The 15,144-nt window shown below is 41.1% G+C and overlaps 1 protein-coding gene across 1 annotated transcript in view; it reads right to left on the bottom strand.

Annotated features, from left to right (window-relative positions):
• SPNS2 (spinster homolog 2 (Drosophila)) overlaps positions 1-15,144 on the bottom strand; it is a 118,383-nt gene that overhangs the window by 31,666 nt on the left and 71,573 nt on the right. Inside the window, exons 4-5 of the mRNA XM_010282464.1 lie at positions 3,347-3,498; positions 1,045-1,111 (exon numbers count right to left, since the gene is read on the bottom strand). Coding sequence (XP_010280766.1) covers positions 1,045-1,111; positions 3,347-3,498 — 219 coding nt within the window. The remainder of the gene's footprint in view (positions 1-1,044; positions 1,112-3,346; positions 3,499-15,144) is intronic.

Here is a 15,144-nt window from a genome sequence, read left to right as displayed (position 1 = left end):
TTTGCACAAATTAATCATTTGGGTTTCACAGATAGAAACAGCACTCCAATGTATCAACCTCATTAAAGCCCACACACCAGGAGGAAGGGATCTGGGGTTTCTTATTCCTTGTGCTGGCCTCAAAAGTTAATTTTACCCTTAAAGCATTTCTGCTATTGAATGAGGTAGCCATCCTCTTGATGTGAAGCTGTAGGCTATTAAACTTTTCATTTCAGCTTCACAGCTGGAAACGACTCTCCCCTCTCCTAGCTGCAGATGAACTGTTCACGGTGATTTTCCTGGCTTTGCTTACCCATGCTGGACAGGGAGGGAATGGCCTGTGTCACAGAAGGGCACATTTGCTTGAGATGGGAACCCATGTATTTCATTGCCTGCTGTTATAAATGGTGCTGGCCTAAGCTTCATGAGATTCATTGTCTTCATGAAGTGCCAGAGCCAGAGAATGCACCTCACGGGGGCTCATGCCACCCAGACTGCCAAAGGTCAGAAAACAGTTCTGCTGGGCCACTTCCTCTCAGCTCTTCCAAGACATCTTTGTGTGCAGGATCTGTTTGTGTGTATGTGATTGGAGTGTATTATCTTTTCAACACATTTATCAAGGTCCCAAGAGGTTAAAATAGAAGGAAACCGACTGTCTCAGGGCAGAAAAACAAGCGGAAACTGGAACAAAGTGTTTTTTCCTCAAAGCAGGAAGCCATTCTCAGAGTTTCTTGACAGCAGGGGACTGAAAGACTGTTGAGTTGATTTAAGGCCAATGCCTCACCTTCCCATCCCCATCAAGAAATCATGGTTGACTGATAATAAAGTGATTGGAAAGTTCTTGCTCCCAGGTACGGAAAAAAAACAAGTACAATGAGCCAGAACCACATACCTTTCCCATTTGCTTAGAGAATGCATCTGCTATGTGCTTAATATCCATAGATGTAATTTCCAATCTTTTACCTTCTATATATAATTACAGGTTGACGAATTGTGCAATAGAACTCTTCTGAACACTGATCAACCGATACAACTGTTACTTAGATGTTATTAAGAGTGGCTTACCCGCAACGCCCAGTGCCAGTCTCCAGCGACTTGCTTCACACTTGACCCGGTGATGTATCCCAAGCCACTGCAAGAAACACAAAGATGAGAGTAAGTCAGAGATTTAACAGAGTACCACAAACGCAGCTGTTCTTAAATGAAGATAAAAAGAGGCACACAGTCATGTCCCCTAGGTGCTCTTCTCCTGCAGGAAGAAACACAGGGGATGAAGCGGATGGTGGCTAATATGCAACTCTTCCCAGCACTGCTGGTCTAAAAATGCTCAAAATCTGATGGGAATTTGGACACTGACCTCAAGTTTATAGCTGACCTTTCAATCTACAGTGGATGGAAACAAAGCCTCAAAAAGAATTTATTTCCCAATTTAATTTCTACATCAGGCCTTTCTGTGCACCAATATGAATACTTAACAATTTTACGTTCAAGCTCTCAGTTAAGAAATGCCCTTTAAGGACCGTATTCCACCATTACTTTTTTTTCTCGACATTTAATAGTACTTGGTTCTAATTACCCATGAAGAGACCATTTTCCCTAAGCTTGTAAGAAAAACCAAGAAGAATATGCAAGACAGTCTGACGGGAGAACATCAGACCTGAAACTTCGAAATCCACTCGGAAGACAAAAGAACAACAGGACCTTCAGCCACATGCTGAGAATTACACTGTGGTAACAAAAAGTAGCTCACAAGAAACTAGATAATGGTGAATGTAGCCACGCTTCTCTCAAGTGAACTGAACAGAAGTGAATATCCTTCTTTCAAAACCTCTGCATTTGTTGCTGAGATTGCCTTGCCTAAAAGTTGCCAGGACTGCGGTGGGGCAGCTGTCAGCCATCACATGCCTTTGTTGAACAGTCTGATAAGCTTTGGAGGTTGCCATCTATAATCACCTCAAAACTGGGCTTTTTACACAAACAAGTCCCCAAATCAAACCACAGATCCACACCTCTGTTGGATATTGAGATAATTAAGTCCCAGAATCAGGCTCAGCAGGATGAATATTTGTCATTTCCTGCTATCCATAGTTCACTGAATTCTTTATGCAAATACGTGGCATCCTTGGCCCTCTTGGGAAAATATTCTTTTCACCAGTTAAGGACTTGGCTATCTCTTTTTCCTCAAGAGCAAATCTGTGAGTTTGATCTCAGAGATGAGTGCTTTAAGTTGTAAAATGCTCCACCCTAAACCAGAAGTTCTTCCCCGAGTTCAGGTGGATTAAACTGCTGCCCATGTTTATCCTGCTGGTAATGAACCTATGATGCCACTTTTGCACAGGATGCTGTCCAACTCTGGGAATCGGTATGCAAACTATGCGAATCCACCCTGCCTACAACCTTCACAATAGAGGGTCCGCCGTTATTTAAAAAAAAAAATCACAGATTCCCTCCTGTCCCAGCAATCAGATACTGCACTGGGCTGATAAGGGGACTGCACCGAAAGAAAGTGCCAGAGGAAATATCTACTCCAAATCAGATTCTGTCTGTTGCTTTCATCAAGCATCTACAGGCTTGGCTGTTCTCTGCCATTCTGTGTTAAGACTGAGTGTTAACGATCATTACAGTTTCTCTCTTCAGCCTTGCTGTCTACACTAGACTTCACTATTTTTACTAATTGCTGTTTCAGCGGCAACAGCACTAAAATGGACTGGCCACTGCTATTGCAACTACCAAGTCATCTAAGATTGGTTTAGTAGCATTTTCCAAACTTAGTCAGATTGGCCAAATTCAAGGTTGGGCAGAATTTGAATCTAATCTAAAAGTGTATTTTTAAAAGCCAAAATTTCAAATTGTGTATGTAATATAGCATACTCCTCTTGAAACCTCCAATATGTAGACTGTCACATAGAAGCAGGTACCCATTTGCTCACTTTTGAAAACTCAGCCCAGTATCTTAAGAGATCTTGATTTCACAGTAACCTGAAAGGCACTGCCTAAAAAAGGCCTAGATCTCACACAAATCAAAGCAACAAGTCAGAGAACCAATATAACATTATTCAAAATGATAGTTTAATTTAATAATGCTAAAAAAAGTCAGCTAAAATATTTTGATTCCATTTCCACCCCACTGCTGTAAAAAAAATAAAAATCCTTCCCACGAATTCCCAAAAGTCACACTTGAACCAGTAACAGTGCTAGAAAAAGAATCCAATTCCTGCAACTAATTAGTCACTGCTCACAATATTTTCCTGCCTAAAACATTCCAACCAAAGACACAAGAACTATCATCATTAGCAACTTCAGATCTGTGTGAGCTTACTTTGAGAGAAAAGCTAAAACCACATGAAAGAAGCGTCATGTCGCTTACCTGCCAAGAGGAATTGCAAAGTAGAAAACAGACAGCATAAGGGTCCTCGTGTTTTTGGTGAAAAGGTCTCCTATGATGGTTGGTGCAATAGTGGAGTAACTTGCTTCACCGATGCCAACCAAACCTCGTGAGAGCACCAGCAGCCAGAAATACTGAGAAAAGAAATAAAACACCTTAGCAGGTCCCCCCTTGTCTTTTTGAATTCAGGATGGACAACAGTGAAAGGTGCGCAAACAGGGAAACAGGAACACATGTGACTGGAGAGTGACCTTGTACACATTTATTTTTTAAAACCTCAGGCTCTTTTCATCTGCCTCTTGCTGTCGAGGAAAGGGTATTTTTTGTGAAGATTGAAAGGTATGAAAGAGAAGTAATAATAATACATGTTAACCCAGTGACACCCAAGAAGATATTTCTAATACAGGCAGAAGACATTCAGTTTATTCTTGGGATGCAGCTCACCCTTGCTAAGTCCAAGTGCCAGCAAACTGCATTGACAGAGGGAGGTGTGGGGAGGCGGGCGCGTGTAACGAATCCTGCTCTCAGATCCAGAAAAAGCAATACCCGCCAAGCACAGCGCCAACCTCCCCAGCGTGCCAAGGGACAAGTTAAGACTGGTGAAATCCTAAAGGTTCTTCAAGGCTGTGAAAGAGTTGAACCTCCAATCCCCCAAATTCTCCATTTTCTCCTTGATTAGAAGCTACTTAATAAAGGAAGTTTTTCAACGGTGCTAAGCACCTATCTCACTCCACTTGCCTTGGAAAAAAGCATCAACCTCCCCTTCACAGCAGGAAGGCAGAGTAAGTCAACACTGAACACTTCTGAAAAACCTCAGGGTACAACCTGAGCTGAGATGGACACAGCTACAAAGAGATAAGCCTTGAGCTGTACTGTGAAGCACAGGCGCATCAGTGTGCTCAGTAGGTAGTACCACCAGCTGAAGGATCCAGTCGTACAAGGCAACAGCACAGCCTGCAAAGGCATTAAGCTGCCCAGAGTAAAGGGCGATCCGACCGGATCAGGAAAGGGACTCCACATTCAGCACAACACAATCTAAAATGGACAAAAAGGAATTGTTCATCTAACAGAATTTTCTTCATGGCCCATTTCCCTGTTCCAGCCAACACTTTCATAAACTGCAAGGACCTGATTTTCAAGCTGACCTCTTTCAGCACACTTGCAGTTTTCTGGGTGCTGCTGTGTGAAGGCATAAGGCACAAAACTTCGATGCCTAAATACCTGATACATGAGCACAATCAAGTTCTCAGACATGTAAGCAGCTTGAGCTACACCCAGAAGTAATTGCAGGTGCAGAAATTAAACAATTGCAGAAAACTGTGAGCACAAGGAAATTATTTCTACATAGGTACCCTCTGCAAATCCTCAATTTACTGTTACTATTCTACAGAACATTTGTGAGAAAACCAGCAGAGGTTACGACATGTCCTTAAACACAAAGTGCTTTGAGAACAATTAGCGATTACTGATTCCCCTTCTACAGATGAGGAAATGCTGAGTTACAGGGAAGTGATGGACTTTGTGCCCTACAGCAAAGCTAAGCCAGAGTACAGGGCTCTCATTCACAAATATGGAAAATGCCATGCAGACATCAAGACACGTGCCCCAGTCATAAATATATCCATCAGCAGCCAAAAATCCACTACTGACACATTTTCATTGTTTTCCTCACTGTAATCCTTTGGTTGAAAAGAATTTCTTGAGGATTCCTGTAGTCACACAAAATAAATACTTTTGTGCACTCTTCACTTCCTCTTATTTTGACGTAAATTCTGCATCAATACCTATTTTCTAAGTTCCTTGTTTGCTGGCAGGGCGTTAGCAGTGCTGCTATCATTCGTATATCTCCCATTAGCTGCACATACGTAACAGACACAGGTGGGTGTATGCAGAAAGGGCAATACTGTGACTCAAGCTTTTTAATTTATGCAATTACCCAATGCTAAACCACTCCACTGCAGAAATATGCTGACAATGATTGGTGCACAGGTAACCAATGTATTTGGAATGAGCAACAGTATTTATAACATGCTGAATGACTTAGTCACGCAGAATTAGAAAGCGAGGGAACTGGAGGCTGATTTTGGTTTCTTAAGAGGTTCAGATCTGGATCACATAGAGGGTGACAGGGAAAATAGCCATCTGCCAGACCTGGAATGAGTATGTAGACAGTACTAGTTACACCTGTAGAATGACAAATTTGCAAATGTACTGGATGTTCCTAAAATTTGAAATACCTACATAAAAATGACGCAAGTTTGAGCTCACCAGCCAGTATCATTTCCAGTGAATACACTGGACAGGAATTTTTTCCAAATAATGCTATTACAGATTCCTCTGATAATCCCTGCATAAAGCAGGAAAACTGTACAAAAATTTCCTGTTGTGGTGAAGAGTGAGATATTGAGGTTCCATCAATACCACTGAATCAGAGACCAAATACAATGAAATCATCTGCAACAAGTAACATGTTTATTCTTCTCCCCCAGTTCCTCCTTGAAACCTCCTCCTGAGCTTATCCCATGCTTATACACTCCAAATAGCTGTTTAATATTCAAACTATGTTCTCTGAAGCAGCAGTATCCAAATTTAAGTCATGAGATGCTGAATTCAGTTGGCAATAAAAGCAGTCTTATAAAAGCATAATCTACATAAAGACATGAATGGTATTGCCCTTCTGAGGTGATATATTCGAGACTACAGACAATGCAGCTATTTAGGTGTAACGACTAGGCAAAATATACATCAGACTAAAACAATATTAGGGAATTATTTGTAATCAGGTCTATGCTGTGCCTGGTTTTAGAGCTCTATATCTAGGATTAAAGAGCTAATGCCTCTTCTTATCTTGCTGAAAGATTTCTTCTGGATCTTTGGCTGGCACACATCCTATTGGAACCTCTACAACAAAATTATGCAGTAATTTGTCACATTAAGCTAAAACCCCCAATCTTCTAATCAGTCAGTCAAAATTAAGTTTTTATCATCTCTGAAGAGGGATAGCTGGGTAGCTCCCCAAGACAAAATGTTGTCCTTTCAGAGAGAGGCCTAATCATTTCATTTTTCATATAGGAAGAAAAAAACCAAACAAAACAACTCCAAAATTCTTACACTGCTACTCATTTGGACCACAGACATACCATGAACCACTTAGAAACCGGTCCCAAAACCACTGTGTGTGCAACATAGACAACTGCTATTTTTTTGTGTGTGTATTTATATACACATACACCCATAAGCACATTTCTCTGTGAGTGTATGAGAGCACGACAACCAACATAAACAAATGGGAAAGTCAGCTATTACCCAGACAGTGGAAGCACCGTTCTCCTCCACAGCCATAGCAGGACACTTCTACCACCTCCTCTGCACCAGATTTTCCCCCAAGTGCTTTTTCCTCTCTCCCCTACCCCAGGATTCTCAGCAGTTTAGTAAGACAAAAAGGGCTGACACCAGTCAAATTCTTCTCTCAATTATCTGTGCTTAAAAGCAGTATAGGCAGCTAAGACTTGTAACTGAATTTCACTGTTCCCCAAGCAGAAACAGATATATGTTCAAGCAGTTTATTCCTTTCCACATTACTTTGGAGATCTTCTGTAATTTGTTCATCTGTGCAAATAGATCTCACTCTGACAGGAAAATTGAAAACACATCAGACAGCCTTCAGCACCTGAGCTTTTCCATAGGTTAAGCCCAGCAATCTCAATACTTCCCTGTCTTCACTGGGTCAGTGCCTGCAACAAAGTTTTCTGAAACAAAGAGCTATTATAGCAAACAATTTATTTATGTCTTTAATTTTGGTTAGAAGCCATGTCAGCGATGTCTGCACCTCCATGAGAGCTGCTCACATCTCCTGGTTTGTAGAGAGGCAAAGGTTTTCTTCGAATGACTGTATGGCAGAAATCCCCCTCCCTGCCTGTGCTTCAGCCTAAAGCGCTACAGAGAGTATCGCGGTCCCAGCCACGCTGCAGCAGGGCTCCTGGGCACCAGCTTGGATGTGGATGGCTGGAGAGGTGTTATCATACAACGTGACTGCTATGAGCTCTGGGGGTAGTTTGCGATGCAAAGGTGCTCCGAGTCCCCTTCTCCAACTTGTATGTGCCACAAAACGGCTGATGAGCCCACAAGCCAGGGAAGATTCCAATATACAATAAACCATCAGCATATGGAAAGAATGGTGGCTGCCAGAGACCCAGAACTGCCGCAGTGTTCCAGGGAATTTCCCTTCAAGAGATGCCATCACCAGAAACTAGCGCACAGAGAAAGCACTCATATGTGCGTATGTGAGGTAGGTAAGTCAATGGACCTGCTCTCCTCCCATCTCTTAACGCTACGGGAGGAAAAATATGCCTTAGTTCTAAAGCTGAAGACTTCACTATTTTGTAATTTGAAGACTAACAAAGCCAAACAAAAAAGAAACCAAATCCCCCAAAACAGATACGAATTTTGGAAGGGATACAAATCCTTATGCCTCAGGCAATGCACCAATCACTAATAGGAATGCAAAACCTACTAATTTCTAAATTTCTTAAACTATCAGTGAAGCACAGGCAACAGCAGCGACAGATCATGGGGTCAGATGGCCCTGGTCTGATTGCTGTTGCCAATGACACCATCCTACTAGAAGCTATAGGCATGACACAAACTTTCCAGAATTTTCATCTGAAAAAAGCTTTAAACAGTTGAGTTAAATATTTATAATATGCCAGATGATAGTTCATGTACTTTCTCTGCAAAGTATGACATAGTTTATATTCACATTCTCATATTGACTTTCCTCTCAATCTCATGCACACATAAATGTTTGATGGCCTAGGACACATGACTAGCTTTAATCATGTTTGGACAAACCTCTTAATTATACATTTATCCCAGTTGCATAGGCCATTGAGAGAGTAATACATGTTTTAATAGGTCTAATTACAGCTTTAACTTCTTTTTCCTTTTTTAATTAGTTAACAAAAGGAACTAAGCCACAGTTCTCTCAAAGATTAGCTGTCAGTGATAAACCTATAATCTGCCAAATATGTGTACAACTCTGAGCCACCAGATTTACTGTCTAAAGAATCATATGATCCTTAAGCTTCAGTTATTAAGTATTTGCATTTGAATGGAATAGCTTGTAAGGGTCTCACAAAATGAGCTGAATACATGCTTCTTTCAGATTAGGGACACACGGACCGATGGGATCACACAGATACAGCTAACGTAGTACACGTTACTCGTATGGATGCACAGCACCCTTGCAAGCCATGTTTTGAACTGATATTGCTAGTCTAAAAAAAGGCTCTTCCATACAGCTACAGCAACTGTACCTGCACCCTTTCCTGTATGAGGACATTGAGTTAACCTCCTACAGTTTCTACATTTAGCTTCTGTAAAAGAGGGCTCAGCACCTTGAAATGCCACATTTGAACTGCTGAGGTTTGCCATGTTTTCCTTCTTTTATTATATAAACATTATGCAGCAAACAAGGATATAGAATCGGGGTTTGCATCCTTGGAAAGACGACATGGGTAAGGAAAACCATCCATGCCACCAGGCAGCTACGATTGCCACACAAAGCCTAAAATACATGTCTGTGGAATGACAATAAACTAAGGAGAAAGCATTGGGATTGATTTAATGTACCCAAGTTTCTAGAGTAAACTCAATTGCACTGTACTGCAGTTACACTCTTGTATTTCTACAGTTGGCAGGGTCTTGCACCAACAACATTCAGGGTACCACAGCAGTCAGAAGCGATCAGTTAGATCAGCTGAAGATAGATAAATCTGAAATACTGCAGGAGCCAGCTGACCAAAGTAAAACCCACAGGGCTCAAACATATGTTCAAGGGCTGCACAACAGTGGTCCCTTTTGACAGCTACACTCATGTGCAAGCATTTGCCTTTCCCGAGCAGAACCTGTATTTTCTGGCCAGGCAAACACCATTTCCTCTTGCACTCCACTAAGTTTTCCCAACCGTATCAGTGCTTTGCAGGTTAAGTGGTTAGAGACGACACACCACACCCTCCACCACAGGTACAGCGTAGATGTGCCATTAACCATGACATAGACCAAACCAGGAACATGCTTCTGGGTATCAGTATTGTGACTAAGAGCATTGGCTCCTGTAAACTCAGCGTTCAAATTCCAGCTCATTAGCTGAGAGTCACTAGAAGAGCTGAGCAATGGAATGACATTATAAATGCAGGTGACATACTTGCTTAAGCACTAAACACTCCATTTCTCTTAGCCCTCCCAGTAATGACGGGGGCACATTTAAGAACCTGAAAGTTTCCAAGTCAAACAAGGACACTGACATATCATGAAGGACAAGAGGACATTAAATGATATGTTCATGTTTTAAATTCCATTCTGTGTCTGGATAGATGACAAAAGCTATAGCAGAATAAATAAGCCTAAATACATCTTCCACCTCTATGCACCCCTAAAGCTTTACAAATTTTGAACACATATAACCAAGGCACCTGGCTTCCGGTGGTAGATACAAGTCCTGGGTCCACACACTTGTTCAGAATGGTGCGTCAAATCTAGATGCGGACCACAAAGTCACAGGCCCTACCTTCTCAAATGTGAATGGTTCTAACTCTCCTTTAACAAAAGAGGAATAAATATTGTAAAGAACTAGCCAGAGTTACATATTTAGTACCGGTGAATTGTTCCACGCCAGTCCTGAAGAACACGTCTTCCTGTCAAGTCCAGCCCAGATTTTTAAGTAACTGAATATTCATGCCAAATTTTGGCCTTTTGATATCTTACAGTTGGGAAGATCTCCACACAGGAACAAAGGAAGACGAGTAATCTACCTTTATCTACAAGTAATCTTAACTAATCCCTCATGGGGATTGCCAGTAGAAAGACCAAAATACAAAATAACATGGGGTGAGAACGGTTTACTGTGACGTTCTGTTGGTTGGTACTTTTCTCCCCCACTAAAAGTTTGGGTAAGCATTGTTTCCAGGATTTCCTACAACCTAAAGGAGTTGATTATGTTTAAACTCTGGGTGGCATAGATAGCAACTAGCCAGGGTACATGACTGTGTGGAGTCTGGTTGGTGACAGGTTGATGAGTTATCAGCTCTGATGCAATGCTGTGAGCCATAAGCATTTTATCTGTTTTCTGTAGAGATACAAGTACACTTAGAGGTTCATGCTACAGTTACCTGTCTGATAAATGTAACTATAAACTACTCTTCTCACCTCCAACAATATGTTTTTCCCTTATCAGACGTGAGTCATGCTGGCAAGGTAGCCTAGGGGAGATTCACTGCAGTTGCTGGTTCTTTTGCCATTTGGCCCACTGCAGAGACATGATTGTGTTTAGACTCCTCTTTCTTCCCCCACTGTGCATGTCATCACTTACCCATAACTACTTTTCACTTCCCATCTCTTTACAATCACAGGTGCCTTTCAAGTCACTACTGCACACAACACTTCCCATAACTTCTATCACCAGTGGATTTAAGTTCTACAGTTTCCTCCCTCTGAATTGAACTCTTGATGCCAAGCCCGACTTTCATCACCATTTTCAAACTACTCTTCTCCTTTGCATGCACGTCACAGAATCAGAGGCTAGTTGAGATTGGAAAGGACCTCTGGAGATACTCTAGTCTAAGCCAGTGCTCAAAGCAGGGTCAACTACAACATGTTACTCAAGACCATGTCCCAGTTGAGTTTTGAATATCTCCAAGGATGGAGAAGCCACAACGTCGCTGGACAACCTGTTCCAGAGCTTGGACATCCTCACAGTAAAAACATTTCTTCTTCTTAAGTTTAAATAGAATTTCCTGTATTTTAGTTTGTGCCCACTGCCTCATCTTTTCATTGGGAACTGTTGAGAAGAAAGAGTCTGGGTCCATCTTTACTGCCTCCTATCAGGTATTGATACACACTGAAGCAGCACTACAGGCTCTCCTAGGGATAGAAGCACAGTTCTAGAGTGAGGATGCCACTTTAGCAAAGGTAAGCTATTCAAAATCTCAGTTAAATCCATATGGCAGACACCACCTCATGTACTGTGTCTCTGTTGCACTCACCCTAAGCAGGTTTTTCTTCACTTTGTTTCCCTGAAGCCTGCTTGGCATGGGAAGTATAGAAGTTTAAGTATTTGCGTCCAATGAAGGACGCTTCTCTTACCCTAAGGTCTTCCCCTGAACTCTGAATGGCAGATCACTAACACTGAAGTGAAAATGCCCTGGGCCTTCCTTCAAGTATTTACACATTTTATTCACACATTCACATTTGTTTTATACACACATGCTTATTATATGATGGGTAGAGGCTACAAGCATGTTATAGATAAGATTGGTACACCATGTCAAGATTTAATGAGCAAGTTACTGAGTTATTGAAATCTTATTACACTTGATTAATCATTTGCTCAAGGGTCAATATATAAACCCTTTGCAATTAGGATGGACTTACAGTATAGCTTCTAAAGCCGTTCTGATTCTTCTATAGCATCCACCTATACTATATCAAACACTTTAAAACTTCAGGTCATTTTGGATGCACTAAGTGTCCTACCAATTCTCAGCTCTAAGCACCTAACCTTTGAAGAATTCCCTTTTGGGAAAATTCAGCTGGTATTCAGAGACTCACAAAGAAGAGGAGAGACTACAGCAAGTAGAAAGAGAACAAAATACATATTTAAATATAGAAAGGAGCAAAGGAGATGAAGCAAAGTCTACTCACCTTTCCTTTGATTGTCTCTAGTATTTGCTAATGGCTTTAGTTCTCCCAGGTGACCTGTTCAGGCACACTTAATTGAATGTGGAAAGTTTTATTTGGAAATGTACCATTTAGTACGTAAAAATAACCAATAAAGACTGTAAGATATGCCTTTTTCACTCATCACACCCTTCAATCAGCAACTACAGTGTTTAACAGCTGGATACCTACAGATAGGCTCTAAAGTGAAGCACCTAATTAAGCACTCTGGAGAAAAAAACCAAAAACAAAACCACCCTGGTAGTAGCAAGACTCCCACAGCGCTTCCCAGCTTCAGCAGGGAGCTGCTGTGTGCTCTGCAAGTAGAAAAACCAGGGCCAAGATTTTCTTAGCTACTGACAAATTTTGAATGTGAAATTGGCTTTCGACATTAAAATTGCAGTGCCTGAAATCCAAGTTTCCATCATTGCCCTCCCTTCAAACCTGGGGCAGTCCCGAGAGACTCTTCTACTACTTTTCAGTAATTTTTGGGTAGCACAAACAAAAAAAAAAGGGGGGGGGGGAAGGGGGGGATAGAAAGTAAGCCCAATTCCTATTCTCCATCCAAACAGGTAATGTAGTTAGAAGACACTGGGTGATGAAGCAGCATCACCAGGTCCTGACAATAGCCTCAGCTGAGACAAAGCAGCATTTCAGCTTACTAATTGAAGGGCTTTTCATCTGATTGACCTGCCTGTGGTAAAAATACTACATGACACTCAAATGGTGGGATTTATGTTCTCAATTTAGTCTCTTGGTCATTAATATTGCATTAATGACAGGGATCTGGAATGTAATTGGAAGGAATGTAACAGATTAGCTTGCTTATTTGCCAGAACATCACCCTTTGGAGTGCTATGTGCATAGCTACTTATAAAATAGACCTTAAAAGAAAAAGGTTGATGTTTTCAAATAGATCACAGGGATCATAAAGAGCCCCATGTTACCAGTGCTTGCCAGGACATTGAGTTAAAGCACTTCTTTTCATCCTTGTGGATCTGGTGTTAAGACACAAACAGAGGAGTCGGCAGCATTTCACATGGCTGAAACAGTTGTCATTTATCCATGTTACAAAACCACTACATGCAGCTTGGCCAGAAGGTATCTTCCAAAACTGTTCCCCTGAGAACCTTAATAGTTCTGGGTCGGAAGCAAACTGTTGCTTTTTGTTCCAGATCTGTCAGGTGGGATACACTTATCAGCGCTTGCAATAAATATCTCTGGCGTTAGGCAGTATCGCCATTCCCTTCCTGACCTGTGCAGAGACAACCGTAACATAATCACAAAAATAGGGATTGGGAGAACTACAATGTATTTTTCCAACTGTGGAAACAATGCCAGGTTCTTGACACACAAAAGTTTTCAAATACTTTTCCAATATAGCTAAAACACGACCTGGCATAAACAAAACTAAGGAATATTCACAGGCTGCTGTGTTCCAGCCACAGATGAGTCACAAGCAAAGACTGAATCCAAGCAACCCAGTTATAAACAGATATCAGATTTTTCAGAACAAATAGTTACAGGCACTGATACGTAACACTGACATAACTCCACCTTCAATGATATCTACAGAAATGCGTGAGATCTCACTACATTAACCCAATGGGCTGCCTTGACTCACACACTCTTTGGTTTGGACCAATTCTTAAACTGAAATATAGTCAAATCCAACAGACAGGTCTCATTCTTGGAGAGCACAACCCCATGTTCCTATCCTCCAGACAATCGCAGAAACTATGAATTCTCAGCACTCTTTGAAAAAAGCATCAGCCAACTGACTGAGACACCCAGGCGTGCATGTTTTGCCCTAACTATATGCATTTTCAAGAGAAGAACAAGTTTTGAGAGTCCATGAAGGACACATTTTAATGGAATGCCTAAATTAAATGACCACAAAGTTATAGTCCTGGCAACTTTACCCACACTGCTGGTTCCGTTGATTCTTGGCGCATTTTACATTGCATATGCTAAAAAAATTAAGTACACACAAAAATTAAGGTCAGACCTTTTAGGCAACTTTGCTGAAAAAATATCTGAATCATTCCAAACTCTGAAATTTTTTCTTCCTACTTTGTTTTCACACTTCTCTGGCTTTCTGACTCAATTGAGATCCAGAAGCAACCGAGCACTGTGAGAAAGGCTGACCTTGCAGTATGTTTGGCCTACATATGAGAGATGGCTCATTTTTAGCATCAGATTTCCAGAGAGAACCTGATACACCTACCAATTCCTCCTTCCTAGCAGCTTCTTCTTCTTCATCATCCTTTTTGAACTGTTGTTATACGCTAGTTGAAGCATTATTCATTAGCAAGGTTTTGTGATGCTGTAGCTTCATTTCATTCTCTACAGCCAGTCTATTTACCAAAATGACAATCCTTTTTAACTATATTAAATGCATTTGCATGTTTTGTCACTATCGTATCATGAAACTACCTCAATCATGTTTTCAGACATGATGATCAGCAGCACTCCCAGGGATTTCCAGCTCAAAATCTATTACATGGGTTTGATTACTCTAATTCAATGTTATCTGAATTGCAAATGCAGTCTTTTGTATAGCATGTGAACTTTATGCATTTAAAAGAAATGTCAACACTTCAAAAGACTAATTTAGTACCTGGTACTGTAAGACATTTCCCATCTTCACACTATTTGCACATTACTCAGAATACAATGGTCCTTTTTTCAGCCTTTATGCATGACCCAGCAGGCCACAGATTGTGTGTACCATTGAAGAAGCGCTTACACTTCCTATGGTATGACTGATGCTTTTATATGAGCAGGGAACCAAGAGGTCAACCAAAGAAAGGCCCAGATCCATACTTTTGCATCTGAACACAAGCTAAAGAGGCTGAATAACACTTTCCCTCTCTCCTGCAACCTGTTTTTCAGGACAATATGCACAACTTTCAAGAACCACTAAGGCTCTAATACAAAGTTTAGATTTGTTTCCAGGCCTCCTAATGAGCCTAAAACTGGCTTAAATGAATTTTGTTTTCTTGGTTTGTGAGCCATCGTTAACCAAACTCTCCTGAAGTATCATGCTTCTTTCCAAGTCATAA

The sequence above is a fragment of the Phaethon lepturus genome, unplaced genomic scaffold (genome assembly GCF_000687285.1).
Source record: "Phaethon lepturus isolate BGI_N335 unplaced genomic scaffold, ASM68728v1 scaffold21332, whole genome shotgun sequence".
Taxonomy (NCBI): Eukaryota; Metazoa; Chordata; class Aves; order Phaethontiformes; family Phaethontidae; genus Phaethon; species Phaethon lepturus.
Note: the sequence above shows the minus strand (reverse complement) of the source record. Positions and strands in the feature narration are given on the sequence as shown.